The sequence below is a fragment of the Eurosta solidaginis genome, chromosome 5, assembly GCF_040869045.1.
Source record: "Eurosta solidaginis isolate ZX-2024a chromosome 5, ASM4086904v1, whole genome shotgun sequence".
Taxonomy (NCBI): domain Eukaryota; kingdom Metazoa; phylum Arthropoda; class Insecta; order Diptera; family Tephritidae; genus Eurosta; species Eurosta solidaginis.
In genome coordinates this window covers 128,488,903-128,510,758 of record NC_090323.1, presented here as the reverse complement: position 1 = coordinate 128,510,758, position 21,856 = coordinate 128,488,903, and the positions used below count along the sequence as shown (strand labels likewise).

Sequence of the window (21,856 nt, the reverse complement as noted above, 5' to 3'; positions counted from 1 at the left end):
TGACTTCTACATATCAATAGCTACTTTTACCACCAAGAGTCACTATTGCTTCTACGCCTATGCTATTGTTTCCTACATCGATGAGCTTTGTAATAAAATAAACAGCTTTCTCCCCAATATCTCCAGTTTTGTCGCCTAGCGAAACCTGATATTGTCACCAACCAAATGGGGTAAAGTATTGTAGGTTAAAGTATAGCGAAGTCTCAGCGGCTTTGTCCTGGTGAAAAATGAGTTTGAATAGGTTTTATTCTTCATTCTTAGAAACATGTACGAAGGCACCTGGTAAGATATTAAAAATCCTCAACGCTTTTTTTGCAATAACTTAAAAAAAACTCATATTTAAACTTCTGCTTAACTTCTACATATCAATAGCTACTTTTACCACCAAGAGTCACTATTGCTTCTACGCCTATGCTATTGTTTCCTACATCGATGAGCTTTGTAATAAAATAAACAGCTTTCTCCCCAATCTCTCCAGTTTTGTCGCCTAGCGAAACCTGATATTGTCACCAACCAAATCATCGGTGCCCTTATTTAAAACATGGCCGCGCCAAATGTCGACCATATGACATTACCCTACCGACTGTTTTACACCCTAAAATTTTGGGTGTGACTTTCGATCAGGATCTACATTTTCGAGAGCATGCACTAGCAATTGTAACGAAAATCGTCGTTGGTGTGAGGGCTTAGCCGATCTCCATAGCGCCCGACTATGAGATGGAGCTGTTTAGGACTGGCATCTACGCCGTTTCGCCTCATAGGAGGACGGCGGGATGTCGGTGACCAAGAACTGCCAACCCCCTAATCCAGGGTGTTATGCGGACCATGCCTATTGGACGATTTGCAGCCAGGGGATAAATTCGGCTGTATTCGAAAGGAGCCTTCCCGATACCGGACCACCTCGGAAAGTATTGATGGCCTTTCCACAGTAAAGGGCGCTGCTGTGGCTGACGGTTCTTTCCCCGTATATAATACAGGACCGCTGAGACCGCCTCGTCGGGCTGGTGGTCGTACGACCAAGATGAACGACTCATTACCTAATTTTCATAAGGACGATGATAAGAAGAGGACTGAGTCGCAAGCCAAGGACGACAAATACGCATTAAGCGATGCGTCGGACTCGGGGAGCGAGAGTAGCGCTGATTCAATGAACTCCGTGTTGGAGAAGCACACAAATGAAAACGGAGTAGAAGAGTGGAGAATGGTACGGAGCAGAGAGCTCTCTCACAGTACCGTGCAGTACTAAGGCATGTCCAACGCTTGGGAGCAGTGGTGGACCCAACAGGAGAGGAGATCGAGCGCTTGGCATGAGCTCATGAAGCGGTAGAAGTAGGTCGAAGGCAGTTCAAAAGGTTTGCTGCGAGAAACCCTCGGTTCTGAAACCGGTATGAGGAGGAAGAAGCGTCAAATGGCAGAATGAAAAGGCAACTTTCGGCGGGAGGCGATAGGCCTGCTTTCAAGAGGCAGAAAGGGCCCAGTCCCAGAGTCGTGACGCAGGGCGGTCCCATAGACAAGACAAGTAGGCCCAAAGCTGTAAGACAGATGGGCCGCAATAGCGAGGTAGCAACTACCTCGAAGGCTGCGAGTCAGAGGGAAGTTCCAACTATTGAAGTAGGAGATAAGCCAAAGGGAGATAACGCTAAGACTCCGGCTTTCTCGGAGGTGCTAAAGGGAGTTAAGACTCCGGCTTTCTCGGAGGTGCCAAAGCGAATTAACACTAAGACACCGGCTTTTCCCGAGAAGATGAGTGATGTGGCAAAACAGTCACTGACTGTGGCAATGGTTGATGGTAGCAGTCCTTTCGAACCGATGACTATTGAAAGGTGGAGATCTGTAGAAAGGGAGCTTATTAGCTTAATGCTTAAGATGATGCGGGAATAACCAAGTAAGCGCCTTCCAACCTTTGATTCGGGGGATGGTATAATGGTATGAAGATGATAGCGTGCGACAACATCGCGAGCTTGCGGTGGCTGGAGGAAGTGGTTCCAAACCTCCAAAGGCAAGGGACGAACGCGCGGTTTGAGGTGGTGGATAAAGCGCAAATCCCCACGGTACCAAAAGTTAAGGTATGGATACCATGCGTGATGAAGTCGGAGGATACACTGCGACTTTTGCAGAATCAGAATCCGAACATACCGACACAGGATTGGAAGGTACTTACTGTATCTCGGCCTACGGAGGAAGGTCAGTTATACATCTTCCAAATAAACAAGCAGGCGGAGGATATATTGTACACGCAGCTTGGAAAAATGTCCTTAGCTACAAGTAAAATTTATATGCGACTCAGGAAAAGAAGTCCCGGGTATAAAAATCCTAACACGCTGGAAGTGGCCGAAGTCGAAAAGGACCTCAAAAACCTAAGGGAAAAAAGACAGGTGGAGGTAGCCCACGTCACCAGAAGGTGTTAGGAGGGGACCAACAGCCAGATGGTGCTGTGAGTCGCACAGAGGAACACCCGGCACAACAGTTACAAGAGACTGAAGGGGGCTTCGAACACTCTAAACCAAAAGGGCAAGAGGAGGACGACGACGTCACGATGAAGGTGCTGGAGGGGAAAAGCAGCCCATTGGTGCTGCGAGTCCTACAGATAAACCTCCAACACAGTAAAGTGGCGTCGAGCGAAACCCTCCTAACCCTTGAGGTGGGTTCGTTTGACGTGGCGTTGACCCAGGAGCCGTAGATCTCATCGGGAGGAATTAAATTATGACAATGTTTCAATGTTTATGACAATGTTTCATAACTTAAATAACCAAAAAACTGCACTAACAGCCCACTGTGCATCTAGTGGCCACTGTCCAAACTTTGAGAAAGCGTCGGTATTACAACAACAAAATCACTATAGAAAGAGATTAACACTGGAAATGTTACACATATTACATACACCACCTGACATACGACTAAACTTCAAAACAGACACGATCAACGTCGCTCATTTGTACAGACACTTACTCACAACAAAATCGACAGTACAAAACTCCACGCCAACGCGAACGGACGTTTAACTCAAAAATGTAGGTGTGTTTATAAAATATGACATATTACATGTATGATAATTTGTTTTTACATTGTTTTGTATAGTCCCTTGAAGACGGTTACCGACGTGTAACCGAAATATATCGGAATAAAAAATAAAAACTGGTGTTTTTATTACTAAATATATTGACCTCGAGCCGGTACACATAAAACCAATTTCTTTAAATAAAAAGGTCACCAAAACGAATATTAGTCGACATTTTAATTTATTTGTTTAACAAAAGCATCTTTTCTGGAATTTTTCCTACTGACTTGAAATGTGCTGTAGTCATTACCTTATTTAAAAAGGGTAACAAAAAAGACGCCGACCAATTTCTTTACTTTCTTCCATCTCGAAAACTTTAAAAAAGCTTGTTAAATGTAGAATTCTTGAATTTCTTAACAACAAAAATTTTTTCAGCCCGAGGCAATTTGGTTTTCGATGTGGACGTTCCACAGAAGATGCCCTCTTGAGCTTTTGTTCCTTCATATATAGCGAGTTAGACAAAAACAAGTAAGGAAGGTTAAGTTCGGGTGTAACCGAACATTACATACTCAGATGAGAGCTATGGTGACAGCATAAGGGAAAATAACCATGTAGGAAAATGAAACGAGGGAAACCCTGGAATGTGCTTGTATAACATGTGTATCAAATGAAAGGCATTAAAGAGTATTTTATGAGGGAGTGGGCCATAGTTCTATAGGTGGACGCCATTTAGGGATATAGCCATAAATGTGGATCAGGGTTGGCTCTAGAATGCGTTTGTACATATGGGTATCAAATTAATGGTATTAATGAGGGTTTTAAAAGGGAGTGGTGGTTGTTGTATAGGTGGCCGCCTTTTCGAGATATCGCCATAAAGGTGGACCAGGGGTGACTCTAGAATGCGTTTGTACGATATGGGTATCAAATGAAAGGTGTTAATGAGTATTTTAAAAGGGAGTAATCTTTAGTTCCATAGGTGGACGCCGTTTCGACATATCGCCACAAAGGTGGACCAGGGGCGACCCTAGAATTTGTTTGTACAATATGTGCATCAAACGAATGGTGTTAATGAGTATTTTAAAAGGGAGTGGGCCTTAGTTCTATAGGTGGATGCCGTTTCGAAATATCGCCATAAAGGTGGACCAGGGGTGACTCTAGAATGTGTTTGTACGATATGGGTATCAAATTAAAGGTATTAATGAGGGTTTAAAAGGGAGTGGTGGTTGTTGTATAGGTGGGCGCCTTTTCGAGATATCGCCATAAAGGTGGACCAGGGGTGACTCTAGAATGCGTTTGTACGATATGGGTATCAAAAGAAAGGTGTTAATGAGCATTTTAAAAGGGAGTAATCCTTAGTTCCATAGGTGGAGATATCGCCATAAAGGTGGACCAGGGGTGACCCTAGAATTTGTTTGCACAATATGGGCATCAAACGAAAGGTGTTAATGAGTATTTTAAAAGGGAGTGGGCCTTAGTTCTATAAGTGGACGCCGTTTCGAAATATCGCCATAAAGGTGGACCAGGGGTGACTCTAGAATGTGTTTGTACGATATGGGTATCAAATTAAAGGTATTAATGAGGGTTTAAAAGGGAGTGGTGGTTGTTGTATAGGTGGGCGCCTTTTCGAGATATCGCCATAAAGGTGGACCAGGGGTGACTCTAGAATGCGTTTGTACGATATGGGTATCAAAAGAAAGGTGTTAATGAGCATTTTAAAAGGGAGTAATCCTTAGTTCCATAGGTGGAGATATCGCCATAAAGGTGGACCAGGGGTGACTCTAGAATGTGTTCGTACGATATGGGTATCAAATGAAAGGTGTTGATGAGTATTTTAAAAGGCAGTAATCCTTAGTTCCATAGGTGGAGGCCGTTTCGAGATATCGCCATAAAGGTGGGCCAGGGGTAACTCTAGAATTCGTTTGTGCAATATGGGTATCAAACGAAAGGAGTTAATGAGTATTTTAAAAGGGAGTGGGCCTTAGTTCTATAGGTGGACGCCTTTTCGAGGTATCGCAATAAAGGTGGGCCAGGGGTGACTCTAGACTTTGTGTGCACGATATGGGTATCAAATGAAAGGTGTTACTGCGTATTTTTAAAAGGGAGTGGGCCTTAGTTCTATAGGTGGACGCCTTTTCGAGATATCGCCATAAAGGTGGACCAGGGGTGACTCTAGAATGAGTTTGTACGATATGGGTATCAAATTAAAGGTATTAATGAGAGTTTTAAAAGGGAGTGGTGGTAGTTGTATATGTGAAGGCGTTTTCCAGATATCGACCAAAATGTGGACTAGGGTGACCCAGAACATCATCTGCTGGATACCGCTAATTTATTTATATATGTAATACCTGCCAAGATTTTAAGTGTTTTTTATTTCGCCCTGCAGAACTTTTTCATTTTCTTCTACTTAATATGGTAGGTGTCACAACCACTTTATAAAGTTTTTTCTAAAGTTATATTTCGCGTCAATAAAACAATCCAATTACCTTACCATGTTTCATCCCTTTTTTCGTATTTGGTATAGAATTATGGCATTTTTTTCATTTTTCATAATTTTCGATATCGAAAAAGTGGGCGTGGTCATAGTCGGATTTCGTTCATTTTTCATACCAAGATAAAGTGAGTTCAAGTAAGCACGTGAACTAAGTTCATTAAAGATATGTCGATTTTTGCTCAAGTTATCGTGTTAACGGCCATGCGGAAGGACAGACGGACGACTGTGTATAAAAACTGGGCGTGGCATCAACCGATTTCGCCCATTTTCACAGAAAACAGTTAACGTCATAATATATATGCCCCTACCAAATTTCAAAAGGATTGGTTAATTTTTGTTCGACTTATGGCGTTAAAAGTATCCTAGACAAATTAAATGAAAAAGGGCGGAGCCACGCCCATTTTGAAATTTTCTTTTATTTTTGTATTTTGTTGCACCATATCATTACTGGAGTTGAATGTTGACATAATTTACTTATATACTGTAAAGATATTACATTTTTTATTAAAATTTTACTTTAAAAAAATTTTTTTTTTAAAAGTGGGCGTTATCCTTCTCCGATTTTGCTAATTTTTATTAAGCGTACATATAGTAATAGGAGTAACGTTCCTGCCAAATTTCATAATTATATCTTCAACGACTGCCAAATTACAGCTTGCAAAATTTTAAATTATCTTCTTTTAAAAGTGGGCGGTGCCACGCCCATTGTCCAAAATTTTACTAGTTTTCTATTCTGCGTCATAAGTTCAACTCATCTACCAAGTTTCGTCGCGGTATCGGTCTTTTGTAATGAATTATCGCACTTTTTCGGTTTTTGAAATTTTCGATATCGAAAAAGTGGGCGTGGTTATAGTCCGATATCGTTCATTTTAAATAGCGATCTGAGATGAGTGCTCAGGAACCTACATACAAAATTTCATCAAGATACCTCAAAATTTACTCAAGTTATCGTGTTAACGGACGGACGGACGGAAATTTCGATCCTGATTATTTTGATATATGGAAGTCTATATCTATCTCGATTCCTTTATATATGTACAACCAACCGTTATCCAATCAAACTTAATATACTCTGTGAGCTCTGCTCAACTGAGTATAAAAAAGAACTGTGCTGGCCTATTCGTAGATATCACGAAAGCATTTGGTATGGTAGATCACCAAATCTTGTTAATAAATTACATTGCGTGGCCTTTCGTGGTTTTATGTATAACTGGTTGAAATCTTACTTATCAGGAAGAGCGCAAAAAGTTAAGGTTTACAGTTGTTTCAGTGATTCTGTTACTATTAACCTGGGAGTACTCCAAGGTTCTGTTTTAGGTCCGACATTGTTCTTGGTTTATTTGAATTCCATATTTACCTTGCCCTTTTTTATTTCGGGACTATTTCGAGATCATTTCTGGATGGTTTTCGGGATCCGCTCGGGATCCCGTCGGGGTCATTTCGGGACTATTTCGAGATCATTTGAGTACCCTTCAGAGATCATTTCTGGAGGGTTTTCGGAATTCATCTGGGATCCCGTCGGGGTAATTTCGGGACTTTTTCGGGATGATTTTGGGACACTTCCGGCATCATTTCTGGATAATTTTCACCGGGTACCCGTCAGGGCCATTTCGGGACTATTTCGGGATCATTTGGGACCATTTCTGGATAGTTTTCGGGATCCGTCCGGTATCCCGTCGCGGTTATTTCGGGACTAATTCGGGATCATTTCTAGATGGTTTTCGGGATCCCTTCGGGGTCATTTCGGGACTATTTCGGATTCTTTTCGCGACGCTCCTGGGATCATTACTGTATGGTTTACGGACCCCTTCAGGGTAATTTCGGGACTTTTTCGGGATTAATTGGGCAACCTTCCGGCATCATTTCTGGATAGTTTTCGGGATCATTCGGAGACCCTTCCGGGATTATTTGTGGATGGTTTTTGGGACACATCCGGGATCCAGTCGGGGTCATTTCGTGACTTTTTCTATATTATTTCGGGATCATTTGAGGACCTTCCAGGATCTTTTCTGGATAGTTTATAGTTTTCGGAATCCCGGACGGTCAGGATAATTTCGGCAATTTTTCGGGACTATTTCGAGATAATTTGGAGACCTTTCCGGCATAATATCTGGATGGTTTTCGGGATCCATACGGAATCCCGTCAGCGTAATTTCGGGACTATTTCGGGTTCCGTCAGTGACATTTTGCGACTTTTTTGGAAGTATTTCGGGATGATTTGGGGATACTTCTGGGAACATTTCTGGATGGTTATCGGGGTCTGTCTTGGATCCCGTCGGGGTTATTTTTTGACTTTTTCGGGAGTATTCCGGGATCATTTCATAATGGTTTTCGGGATCCGTTCAAGGTCATTTCGGGATTACTTCGGGATCATTTGGGGACCCTTCCGGTATCATTTCTGGGTGGCTTTGGGGATCACATCAGAGTCATTTCAGAACATTTTCGGAACTATTCCGAGATCATTTGGGGACGCTTACGTAATCATTTTTGGAAGATTTTCGGGATCCTTTCGGTATCATTTTGGGACTTCAGATATGGTTTAAAAACTCTTTTAACTCTGAATTGAATTTTGTTGAAAATAACTTAAATCTTATATGCTGCAAATTATTCGAAATTAAAATTTCGTACGTTTTATCTTTAATATCTAACACAGCTTTTTATACTCAGCTGAGCAGAGCTCACATAGTATATTAACTTTGTTCGCATAACGGAAATCCGTAACTAATCGAGATAGATATAGACTTCTTTCTATATCTCAAAATGATCTGGGTGAAAAAAGAAATTCATTTAGCCATGTCCGTCCGTCTGTAAACACGATAACTTGATTAAATTTTGAGGTATCTTGATTAAATTTGGTACGTAGGTTCCTGGGCGCTCATCTCAGATCGCTATTTAAAATGAACGAAATCGGACTATAACCGCGCCCACTTTTTCGATATCGAAAATTTCGAAAAACCGAAAAAGTGCGAGAATTCATTGCCAAAGACGGATAAAGCGATGAAACTTGGTAGTTGCGTTGAACTTATGACGCAAAATAGAAAATTAGAAAAATTTTGGACAATGGGCGTGGCACCGCCCACTTTTAAGAGAAGGTAATTTAAAAGTTTTGCAAGCTGTAATTTGGCAGTCGTTGAAGATATCATGATGAAATTTGGTAGGCACGTTACTCCTATTACTATATGTGTGCTAAATAAAAATTAGCGAAATCGGATGACGAACACGCCCACCTTAAAAAAAAATTTTTTTAACTAAAATTTTAACAAAAAATTTAATGTTTTACAGAATAAAAGTAAATTATGTCAACATTCGACTCCAGTAATGATATGGTGCAACAAAATACAAAGAGAAAATAAAATTTCAAAATGGGTGTAACTCCGCCCTTTTTCATTTAATTCGTCTAGAATACTTTTAATGCCATAAGTCGAACAAAAATTTACCAATCCTTGTGAAATTTGGTAGGGACATAGATTCTATGACGATAACTGTTTTCTGTGAAAATTGGCGAAATCGGTTGAAGCCACGCCCAGTTTTTATACACGGTCGACCGTCTGTCCTTTCGCTCGCCGTTGACACGATAACTTGCGCAAAAAACGATATATCTTAAATAAACTTAGTTCGCGTACTTATCTGAAGTCACTTTATGTTGGTATAAAATATGGCCGAAATCCGACTATGACCACGCCCACGCCCCAAAAAATGCCATTATTCTGTACCAAATATGAAAAAAGAGATGAAACATGGTAATTGGATTGGTTTTTTGACGCAAAATATAACTTTAGAAAAAACTTTGTAAAATGGGTGTGACACCTACCATATTAAGTAGAAGAAAATGAAAAAGTTCTGCAGGGCGAAATCAAAAGCCCTTGGAATCTTGGCAGGAATACTGTTCATGCTATGACATATATAAATAAATTAGCGGTACCCGACAGAAGATGTTCTGGGTCACCCTGGTCCACATTTTGGTCGATATCTCGAAAACGCCTTCACATATACAACTAAGGGCTACTCCCTTTTAAAGCCCTCATTAATACTTTTAATTTGATACCTATATCGTACAAACACATTCTAGAGTCACCCCTGGCCCACCCTTATTGCGATATCTCGAAAAGGCGTCCACCTATTGAACTAAGGCCCACTACGTTTGAAATAATCATTAACATCTTTCATTTGATACCCATTTCATACAAACACATTCCAGGGTTACCCTAGGTTCATTTTGCTAAATGGTGATTTTCCCTTATTTTTTCTCCAAAGCTGTCAGATTAGTATGTAATGTTCGGTTACACCCGAACTTAGCTTTCCTTACTTGTTTGTTCTAATTTTGAGTCTGCTTTGTGAGCGTCCATTCAGTGAAGGTTTTAGACAAGGAACCAATTTTGAAATAGGTAATTCACCGTTTTTTCGTAGAAATTTTTACGATTTTCACTATCCTTTTGTAATATTTCAACCAACTAAATACCCGAAAAAGCAACACTATTTTCATCTAAAAAATTCTCTTTGGTTTTAGCTAATTGTAGTTTCACTCCTTTGTTCTATGAATAGTAATTCCTTCACCCCTGTCATATCAATTAATTTAACTTAGGATTTTTTTTAATTCGAAAAAAATGTATTGTGCTATTCACGTAAGCGTGCCTTTCAGGTTATCAGCTCATTGAGTTCTTTTTTTTACTCTATTACAAAAATAAAATACATTAGACAAAAATACTTTTTTAAACAGATAACTTGATAAGCAGGCTAACGTGAATAGCCCATATATATTATTTTCTCCTTGCGGACGGGGCCGCGGGTTAAGGCTAGTTAATATTATAACGAATTTAGTGAAATTCCGCTTATTTGCAACCTTCTACTAACGTTCGAATAACTAAACTGTTGAATAAATAACTCCACTATTCAATAATGCAAAATGGGCTTTATTAAAGTACTTCACAATACTACTACTTCTAGACAGATAGCGTACTTAAATCAAACTCATTGCTGATTGCTCAGATTGCGCTCTTTTATACTCTTCGATTTCCTCCTTCCATAATTCTACGCGTTTCCAGAATTTACTTAGTTACTAGCTATAAAATTATAACTGCAAATGCACGTGTATAGCTTCTCATATGCGCGTGTATATGCGAGTGATATTTGCACAAATTATTGCCTACTTTTGGGAGTTTCTCAAATATATGCATGTGTTTGTGCGTTGCTTTCCGCTGCTTGTATGGGCATATGTGTAGACATAATGATTAATTTGGTTATGTGCATACAAGTTACTGCTCAGCATCGGCTTAGAGATGATAGTACCCCTTAGTGTTGCTAGTAGTCGTCACAATATTATAAATGCGAGGTGGGGGTTCCACGACCCCGTCGAACAATTACTTTTTAATAATTTTTACAATAATTTTTACACATTATAACTTTACGTATACTGACATTCACCAATATTACAAACTCATTTATTTGACCCATAAGTCGAGGTCGAGGGCTTACAAAGTAGGCAGTTACACCCTCCGCCCCCCCCCTTTCCCCTCTGGTGCAAAATCTATAAATTGTTATAACTCAAAATACATAAACTTTCTCATAAATCAATAATTTTTGGTATCTGGCTCATACAGATCGAGATGTAAACAATTTGGAAAACCGGTCAGTGGTGCTTGTCTTCTCCTCCCGCCATCCGCCCGCCTTCAATTGTTTTTATTAGCACGCTTTTATTACCTTTACCTGTATGTTTGTTTGTTTCTAACTCTTCATTCGCTTCAACGCGCCCGCTGCCTTATTAGCATGCTTTTATAATTAGCTTCACCTTATTTGTAATCCTGTCAGGGTCATATCGAGACTCTTCCGTGATCATTTGTGGATGATTTTCGGGATTTGTACGGGATTCGGTGAGGGTTATTTCAGGACTTTTTCGGGAGTATTCCGGGATGATTTGGAGATCCTTTCGCGTTGATTTCTAGATGGTTTTCGGGGATCGTTTCTGATAGTTTTCGGGATCTCGTCGGGGTTATTTTGGGATTTTGCGGGACTATTCCGGGATCATTTCTAGTTGGTTTTCGGGATCCCGTCAGGGTCATTTCGGGACTATTTCGGGATCATTTTGGGACCCTTCCGGCATCATTTCTGGATGGTTTTTCGGATCCGTCCGGGATTCCGTCTGAGTGATTTCGGGACTTTTTCGGGATCAATTGGGGACCCTTCCGGAATAATTTCTGGATGGTTTTCGGGATCCGTCCGGGATAACGTAGGGGTGATTTCGGTAATTTTTATGGAATATTTCAGGATCATTTGCGGAACCTTCAGAGATCAATTCTGGATGTTTCTCGGGATCCGTCCGGGGTCCCGTCGGGCCGTTTTCGGACTTTTTCGGGACTATTTCGTGATCATTTTGGAACCCTTCCGGGATCATTTCGGGATAGTTTTTACAGGACGTTTTCTGGACTATGTCAGGGTCATTTCGGGATCATTTCAAGAAGGTTTTCGGGATCCCGTCGGGGTCATTTCTGGACTATTCCGGATCATTTTGATGGTTTTTGGTATCCATCCGGCATACCGTCGGCGTCATTTTGGGACTTTTTCTGGACTTTTAGGGTAACATGGGGGGACCTTTCCGGCATCATTCCTGGATGGTTTTTGGGATCCTTCCTAGATCCCGTCAGGCTAATTTGGATCATTTGGGAACCCTTCCCTTTCTGGAGGTTTTCGGCATCCGCCCGATATGACGTCAGTGTCATTTCGGGACTTTTTCGCGATCATTTGGGGACCCTTCTGGAATCATTTCTGGATGGTCTTCGGGGTCATTTCCTGACTTTTCTGCATTATTTCGGGATCATTTGGGGACCCTTCCGCATCATTTCTGGATGATTTTCCGGATCCGTCCGGGATCCCGTCAGGGTCATTTCGAAACATTTTCGGAATAATTTGGGGACCCTCCCGGCATCATTTCTGGATGGTTTCCGGATCCGTCCGGGATCCTTTCAGAGTGATTTAGGGACTTTTTCGGGATCATATGGGGACCCTTCCGGAATCATTTCTGGATTGGTTTCGCGATCAGTCCGGGATCACGTCGGGGTAATTTCGGTAATTTTCCTGGAATATTTCGGGATCATTTGGGGACCCTTCCGGGATCATTGCTGGATAGTTTTCGGGATCCGTCCGGGACCCCGTCTGGGTAATTTTTTGGTCTTTTTCTGGACTCTGTCTGGGTCATTTTGGGACTTTTACGGTATTATTTCTAGATGGTTTTCGATATCCCCATGACTCATTTCGTGACTATTTCGGTATCATTTGGGGTCCCTTCCGGCATCATTTTTGGAAGGTTTTCGGCTTCCATTCGGGATCCCATCAGGGTCATTTCAGGACTTTTTCGGGATCATTTGGGGAGCCTTCTGGAATCATTTTTGGATGGTTTTCGGGATCCGTCCAGGAACCGGTCGGCGTAATTTTGGGACTTTTTCTCAACTGATCATTTGCGGACCCTTCAGAGATCAATTCTTGATGGTTTCGGGGATCCGCCCGGGATCCCGTTGGGGTCATTTTGTGACTATTTCTGGATCATTTGGGGACCCCTTCGGCATCATTTCTGAATGGATTTCGGGATCGGTCCAGGATCCCGTTAGAGTCATTACGGGATCCGTTCGGGATCAGGGTCATTTCGGGATCATTTCAAGAATATTTTCGGGATCCCGTCAGGCTTACTCAGGGATCGGTCCAGGATCCCGTTAGAGTCATTACGGAATCCGTTCGGGATCAGGGTCATTTCGGGATCATTTCAAGAATATTTTCGGGATCCCGTCAGGCTTATTTTGGGACCTTTTCGGGACTATTCCGGGATCATTTGAGGATCCTTCCGGGATCATTCCTGGATGGTTTTCGGGATCTCTTCATGGTCATTTCGGGTTGTTTGCTTTACCATTTCGGGTTCATTTGGGGACCCTTCTAGTATAATTTCTGTATGTTCCATCCGGGATACCGTCATGGTCATTTCGGGATCATTTGGGCCCCTTCCGGCATCATTTCTGGATGGTTTTCCGGATGCGTTCGGGATCCCGTCAGGGTCATTGCGGAACTTTTCCGGGATCATTTGCGGACCCTTCAGACATCAATTCTGGATGGATTTTGGGATCCGTCCGGGAATCCGATCAGGGTCATTTCGGGTTTTTTTCGGAACTATATCGGGATCATTTGGAGACCCTTCTGCGATCATTTCTGGATAGTTTTCGGGATCCTTCCGGGATCCCGTATGTGTAATTTCGGGACTTTTTCTGGACTATGCCAAGGTCATTTCGGGCCTTTTTCGGGATAATTTCTAGATGGTTTTCGGGATCCCGTCAGGCCCATTTTGGGACTATTTCGGAATTATTTGTGGACCCTTCCGGCATCATTTCTGGATGATTATCGGGATCCCGTCAGGGTCGTTTCGGGACTTTTTCTTGTCTATTTCTGGATCATTTGGGGTCCCTTCTGGCATCATTTCTGGATGGCTTTCTAGATTCGTCCGGGATCCCGTCAGTGTCATTTCGGTACTTTTTCGGCACTATCCCGGGGTCATTTGTGGACCCTTCAGGGATAATTTTTAGATGGTCTTCGGGATCCCGTCGGGGTCATTTCGGGACCCTCTGGATTATTTCGGGATCATCTGAGGACCCTTCCGCCAACATTTCTGGAGTGTTTTCGGGATCCGTCCGGGATCTCGTCAAGGTATTGTCGCGATCATTTTAGGTCCCTTCCGGCATCATTACTGGATGGTTCTCAGGATCCCGTCAGGGTAATTTCTGATCTTTTTCGGGATAATTTAGTGACCCTTCCGGGATATTTTCTGGATGGTGTTTGGGATCGGTCCGGGAGCCCGTCAGGGTCATTTCGGAACTTTCTCGGGAATATTTCGTAATCATTTGGGTACCCTTCAGGGATCATTTCTGTACGGTTCTCTGGATCAGTCTTCAGTCGTTTTCGTTTCGGGACTTTTTTGGGACTATTCCGGGACCATTTGGAAACCCTTCCCGGAGCATTTCTGGATGGTTTTCGGAGTCCGTCCGCGACACCGTCGGGGTCATTTGTTGTTGTTGTAGTAGCGATAAGGTTTTTGCCCGAAGGCTTTGGGGAGTGTTATCGATGTGATGATCCTTTGCCGGATACAGATCCGGTACACTCCGGTAACACGTCACCATTAAGGTGCTAGCCCGACCACCTCGGGAACGATTTATATGGCCACATTAAACCTTCAGGACATCCCTCCCTCCCCACCCCCAAGTTCCACGACAGGCATACCTACCGCGGGTATATTCTGACCCCCTAACCCGCTGGGGGAGTCGTGGTCATTTCGTGGCTTTTTCTGGATCATTTGGGGGCCCTATCTGGTTATTGGCTCCTTTAGTTATTTTTTTAGTCCATTACAAAAATAAAATAGATTATACATAAAACTTTTTTAAACAGATAACTGGATAAGCAGGCTAACGTGAATAGCACAAATGTTTTATTTTCTCCTTGCGGACGGGGCCGCGGGTAAAAGCTAGTATGTACATACATAAAAGTTAGTATACGTTAGATAATACAGCGTTAGCTTAATTCACAAAGGCCTTAACGAACAGATTTTTCGAAACCACGTTTTCGCGGAATTTGGTATGATAAATTATATATTTTTGATTTTGTAGAATTTTACATTTTTTACGGTATGTATATAGACCAATCCCAAATGACATGCATCTCGAACGGAAAATTAATGTAGTCAGACTTTAAGATGGTTTATTTTTTCTCCTTCTCCAGGTCAGAGAAATATGATTTCAAAGAAGGCTTTATCTTTATCGATTTTGCTAATTTCACTATTTTACTAACAAAATATAACGCCTTTTCTTTATATAGTTGCGTTGTTCAACCCAGATCTATATATTTGCTTTTATTTAGCATTGAATAAAAAGTATAAGAAACTTTGGAAAATTAAAACTTTTTAAGCAAACGTGCACTTGAAATTCAAAAACCTTTCGACAGTGGAACCTGTGTGTATCCCATTATATGCAATTTTTAATGGTTCGAGTTCGTCGTTTAGGGCAGCATATAGCATTGCATAGCTCCTTTGTCTGCATGCGAGATTATAATAATTATAATAAAAATTCAATTTCGCTCGGAAATAGTTTCGAAGTCGATGAAACAGCCAATAGAATCGAATGGCAAACACCCATAACGAAATCGATATTAGCTACTTTAGCGTTATCTCTTCTTAAAGACCACACATTTTTAATGATGATGAAGGCCTTCGAAATGGATCTATCTGCGCAGCTATCGCAAGTGTCCGAAAAATTTTCTGTCTTCTACTAAAAAACAATTTTTCAACTAAAGAAAAATTAAAAAAAAAAAAAAAACTATAATTATCATACAAAATATTGTTCTGGATATGAGCTCTATTCACATCTGGAATCCTTTATTAATAGGCCGATAAAACAAAAACAATTGTCCAGTTGAAATGCATTCAATGTTCTTAAAATTTAATCAACAAACTGTTTATCTAGATTTTTCAAAATTTTACAAAAAAACTAAAAAGAGCTGAATTATTTCTGAAAAAAGCTAAAACTATCTTGAAAAAAGCTGAAATGGCAACACTGGCTAGGATAAATGTATTATCCAGTAAATAGAAATAAAAACAATGCATTGATTTTATTCTTTCTCTTTAAGCAAAACTCCGATCCTTTTGATAAATCAGCCGAGATACGTCGCCGCCATGCTATAAGGAAGCAAAAGGTTTGTCGAAATCAACGTAATATTCTTGGCACACCACCCCCAGTCAAAGGACGAAAACATGAAGTCATACAGACTGAAAAATATTTGGAGGAATTAGTACAACGTCCTCCTGAATTCTCAGTTGATACACAGACCGATTTGTTTCTTGAAAGGCCCCCAGATCCACCTTATGTTCCTGCAAAAGTGGGTGTCGATGTCGCTACTGAAATCGGCGATGGCGAACTCTTCCATTTCGACGCAGAAGCACAGCCGATTATCGATATACTTGTGGATGCTTGTATCGAGCAAAGTATATTGGAAGTTGCTCATGAACAAGAGATTGCTGAACTTCGCCAAAAACAAGCTGAGTATGTGTAATAAGATATTTATAGCAAATAATTATTTAATTGGTGTTATTTCTAGGTTTATTGCCCAACGTGAAGCCGAGTTGGCAGAACTACGTCGACTTGAAGCCGAGGAGATCCGCTTGCAAGCCGAAAAAGAACGTCGCTTGCAACAAGAAGTTATCGCTAAAGAGTTACACGAAGAAATGCAGAAGAGTGTTACTGCTGCTAAATTATTACAAGGGCACATTGCTGGTTTATTACCAGAAGTTTTGGATAATCTTGAACCTGCTACGGATGAGGCAAAGAAAGAATATCTTATGAAAACTGAAGCTCCGTGGTTAACCGCTGAGGTAGCTGAAGAAGTTGGACATATTGTGGACTCTCGTGAAATACTCACAGCCATAATAAAAGAGATCATTAAGCAGCGCGCAACTGCCTATGCCGGATACAAGGAGAACATTCCGCTGGAAACTGTAATGGACCGGTCCGAAGGTGATATGATCGAGGACGTAATGAAAGAGGAAATCTGCACTTGTGAATCTAGTGAGATAAACAGCGAGAAAACAGTTAGATGTGATGATTGATAAAAAAATGTGTGAATCATATAACTAATTAATTTGATACTTCTATATGCTCAATAATTTACCTTTTTTAAAACATACGAGTTTTTAAAACTTTTCGAACATTAGGATGGTCCTTATAAACCAAATAACCGATTTTTCCAGCCTCACACCCACATGAGGAAAGCGACGCCAACTATGTCAATGAGTTTTCATAAATTGTTGGGAAGTTAAAACGATTTTCAACATCCATAGACAATGATGAAACAAAAATTCACTTTTAACGGCTTTTCGAAATTACGCTTTGTGTTTTTTTTTTTTTTTGTATTTCAAAAAAATTCTGTTTTTCAAAGAGTACATCGAGCTTTTCCCCTTACAATAAAAATGTTTTAATAACAAATTGCAAACTAAGTATTTTTTAATAACAATGGCTTAAACATTTGCAAATATTTAGTGACACTTGTCCTAAATATACTCTGAGCTAAAGCACAATGGAAGTTAGACGTTCCAAAGCTGCAACCGAAACAGACTGCCGATCATTTCGCCACTCTCACACCTACTCTCTGAGAGCACAAATCAACTCAATGCACTGCAGGAGCTTAGATTGTGGAGGGGAGACTTCTCTGTTCTCCTAAAGTAAGAGAGCGATGAAACGACGCGGGACTCAATCGATGATGATGGAATTAATGTTCCTGTGGGCGCTAATGAATTGCCTGCGGAGTTATTCAAATACGGCGGTGGTGACTTAGTAAGGCATTAGGTTCTATGCAAAATATGTCCGGACGAGTGCATGCCCCACGATTGGAGTCTAGGTATTCTTCGCCCAGTCCACAAGAAGGGGGATCTTGCAAACTGTGCCCACCATCGCGAAATCTGCCTTCTTAAAATTGCATATAAGTTCCTATCAAGCGTATTGTGGGAAAGATTGAAACCCTTCGAGAATCGGCTGATTTCGCCTTATCAGTGCGGCTTTAGACCACGACTCTACCATCTACCATATTTTGACTATGCGCCAAATCTCGGAAAACTCCGCGAAAAAAGAATTGACACACATCACCTCTTTGTCGATTATAAAGGCACCTTAGAAAGCACGAAAATTAGCTATATGCCGCTTATTCTAAATTTGGTTTCACCGCAAAACTTATACGGCGCCCCAAGCTAATACTACCTCTCCAACCCGTCACTACAATCTACGTAGCATGGATAGAGGCAATATCGAGCACAGGCATTTGCTTCCGTCTCGCCCCCCTTTCCGGCACACGCACTCGTGTGAGAAGGAGTCATCAACTCCTAGTCCCCCATACCAAGTGATCCGTATGCTAGCTAAGAATATTTATATTCATGCCTTGGCCGCTGCCACCTTCATAAATATTCCGAGCTTAGCAATGGCCACCGTCCGGCCAGCACACTGATTTCACTGTGCTGCTTAAACACAAGTACCAACACCAGGCACTCCAGCAGCAGTCGGCCAGCAAACAGGTCAAAGGCTAAATCTTTCAAGGTGTGTTCACTCATCTCTGACTCCCAGAGTGACGACTGTCACGTTTCACTTCGTTTAGCCGCAATTCAAGAAACAAACCTAACAGCCAAATCGGACCTTCGAACTTGCGATGGCTACAACATCCATAGAAAATGTCGCACAAGAGGTAATGGTGGAGGCCTTGACTCTATCACCCGTGCAATAGAGTCTATTTCAATTCAACATCAGCTACAGGGGCAAAACCTTAGAAAGTCAAGGCATAACCATCCGGTCAGGCGATGTTGACCCATATATAATTAACATCTATATTCCTCCTGCCATCTGCTGTCCAAATGGCTATCGCCCTGATATCAGCGTGCCGCTTAGTGGTGAAAACCGTCTTATTCTTGGCGATTACAACGGACACCATGACCTCTGGCATTCCAGCTTGCTAGTCGACACCACAGGCAGGTAGCTAACACAGCAAATAGACAATACCTCTTTCTTTATGATAAATGGCGATGCCCCACTCGAATCGCAGGGAACAGTCACAGCTCGCCAGATATTTTCATCGTCAGCGGGGGCTCATAAAATGCGTCGAATGGCAGCTGATGCGTACTTTAGCATCTGACCACCTACCCATACTCCTTTCAATAGAGCGATTAGCTAATTTTATCACCTCTGAAAAGCGGACTTTTATTAATTTTCAAAAAATCTAGCTGGAAAGACCATACAACATTCAAAAATCAATCTTTTTTGCTCTCCCCATTCTGACTGATGTCCGGCTTCGGCACGCCTTATCCCGGCCAGTCGAATACCCGAAATCATACCTCACTTCCCGGCTTAAGCTGCAACCTAGCAATAGAACGTGGCCCTATGTGACACCGCGACCCTGGAGACCCTCATATCAGTAATCTCAACTTGGATATTATGCGGCTGCTAAAGAACTCAAACGTGCCAAATGGGAAGAGCATTTAAAGAACTACATACAACCTCTCTGCGGGTGTCGGTAGAGTGTGGTCAACCGTCAAATCCTTGTCTAACCCGACAAAGCAATGACAGAATATCCATCGTTTTTGGCGATAAAACTTTGTAGGAGTCGAAGAAATGCGAGAGCGCTTTCTGCTGGCAAGTTGTAATGCTACAATGCACAAGATGCGTCACCCATTACCATCGTCCCCACAGAGGTTTAAGAAGCTATTTAAAATCCCCTAACGGGTTAGGGGGCTTAGAATATACCCGACTAAAATACCAAATTGATATCAAGGGGTTGTGTAGCGCAACCCTTTCATGGTGTTGCCAGCACAAAATATAACTTCTCTAACTCAATTGTCAACCTCACCTACCCGTGGCAAATCCTGTTACTGTAACAGCCGATGCTCGGGCGACCCCAAGTTCCTCATGGATATAGGGGGTGAGAGGGCGTTATGTCCTTGAAGGTTTCATGTGGTCATACTAAATCGTTTCCGAGATGGCCGGATGGTGCCTTAATGTTGATTGTTACCGGAACATACCGGATCTTTATCCGGCAAAGGACCATCGCTACAACAACAAGCTATTAAAAAGGCCAATCCCTCTTAACCAATAGGCCCAGACGGAAAAGCCATGCCAATGCTAAAGCACCTTGGCGCTGGGGAAATTAACTACCTGACGCACATTTTCAACCTTTCGATGAAGTTCGTTTGTGATTCCCGAACAATGGAAAATGGCAAGGATAATTCCATTACTTAAGCCTGGGAAATCAGCTAACGAAGGTGAGCCATATCGACTGGTATAACTCCTTTCGCCAGTAACGAAGACACTGGAAAGCATCCTATACCCTCATTTCACTCACCTTCATCTTCGCCTATCCATCCATCAACATGGCTTTCGCAAAATGCATAGCACCACCGCGCTAAACGCCATAAACACTCAGATAAATAACGGACTAAATCAGGAAAAACCCCATCATAGAACGTTGTTCGACCTGTTAAAAGCTTTCGACAGAGCAACCACAGCGTTACTCTAAAACATAGAAGGTTCAGCCCTTCCCAAGTGTCTAAAAAGATGGACAAATTACCCGAATTGTCGGAGAGCATCCGTTTAATTAGGAACGAGACCTAAAAGCCTAGGAGAATTAAATGGGCGTACCACATGGTGGCGTCGTATCCCTGGCTCTGCTTAATTTCTACATACCAAAGCTACGTAGAAGGAACAGATGACGACAAATATTTGACCTTCACGTTGATGGTGTTACGCTACCGACTGTCAGTCAGCCAAATATCTTATGGGTATCGTTCGATAACACTCTCACCTTCAAGGCGCAGGCCACCGAAATTGTATCTAAGGAACAATACCGCAACAAAATATTCGAGTCGCTTGCCGACAGCACTTGGGAAAAAGATAAAGAAACGTTTCTAGCCTCGTACAAAGACACTAGCCGGCCGCTCATGTGCAACGCGTCACCAGTTTGGTCACCTGGTCTTAAAAACACACATTGCCAAAATGCTGCTCTCAAGACCGCCACGGGATGTCTTCCTATGACCCCTGAACAGCTTCTACATAGTGAGGCTAAAAAGCTCAATATGAAAGAGCATAACGAAATGCTTAACAGACAGATCTTGCTTAGTTGTCACAAACCAGGATACCCTGTTCTAGCCCCGCCTCCAAGAGGGTTAAGAAAACATCTCCGTAAGCACAATGGTGACACCCGGCACCTGCCCACACAGATGTATGATCTTGACAACCAAAAGGAATCCACGGGCAAAACACACAAATAATCGGTAAACGCTTTTGCTAGGACGCGCACGGTGAACCCCGTTATCAGTATACACCATCATACCCTTGCAGAAGAAAAACACACTATTACGGGAGATACGAATCACCCTGGCCGGACTTCGCTCTGGATACTGTAACAGGTTAAACTCTTACTTGAATCAACCAAATTTAATTTGTTGTGTCCCTCCTACAAATTGTCATCCTCTCAGCAGCTCCTTGCAGCGGAACTGCGCCATACTCTCCTGCTCTGGGAAGGTATCGAGAAATGGTTTTGCTGCGTTTTCCGGAAAAGAATCTTTTTAGGACGGTCATATTCTTGTCAGTGTGTCACGTGCAAGGGATGGTTGCATCGACAAGGGCTAGATCCCCAAACCAGACGTCCTCGCAACTTTTATAATCTTTTGCGGCTCCCGAGGGCGTCCCGTTGTCTACGCCTTAGCGCCCCCTCCCCCCCACTACTTTCCAGCAGCTCTGCTGCTCAGCAAGCCACAACAAGTACCCGCTGCTGCTCGTGCCCTACGGTGCCACCAGCTCATACGGCAGCTCCCACTC

General features: G+C 42.2%; 1 protein-coding gene across 3 annotated transcripts in view; it reads left to right on the top strand.

Annotated features, from left to right (window-relative positions):
- Rsph3 (Radial spoke head protein 3) overlaps positions 1–17,469 on the top strand; it is a 355,555-nt gene extending 338,086 nt beyond the window's left edge. For all 3 annotated transcript variants that reach the window (XM_067756852.1, XM_067756853.1, XM_067756854.1), the window contains 2 exons: positions 16,137–16,549; positions 16,605–17,469. In XM_067756852.1, the coding sequence (XP_067612953.1) occupies positions 16,137–16,549; positions 16,605–17,112 (921 nt within the window). In that variant the 3' untranslated portion in view covers positions 17,113–17,469. The remainder of the gene's footprint in view (positions 1–16,136; positions 16,550–16,604) is intronic.
- Positions 17,470–21,856: the final 4,387 nt, after the last annotated feature.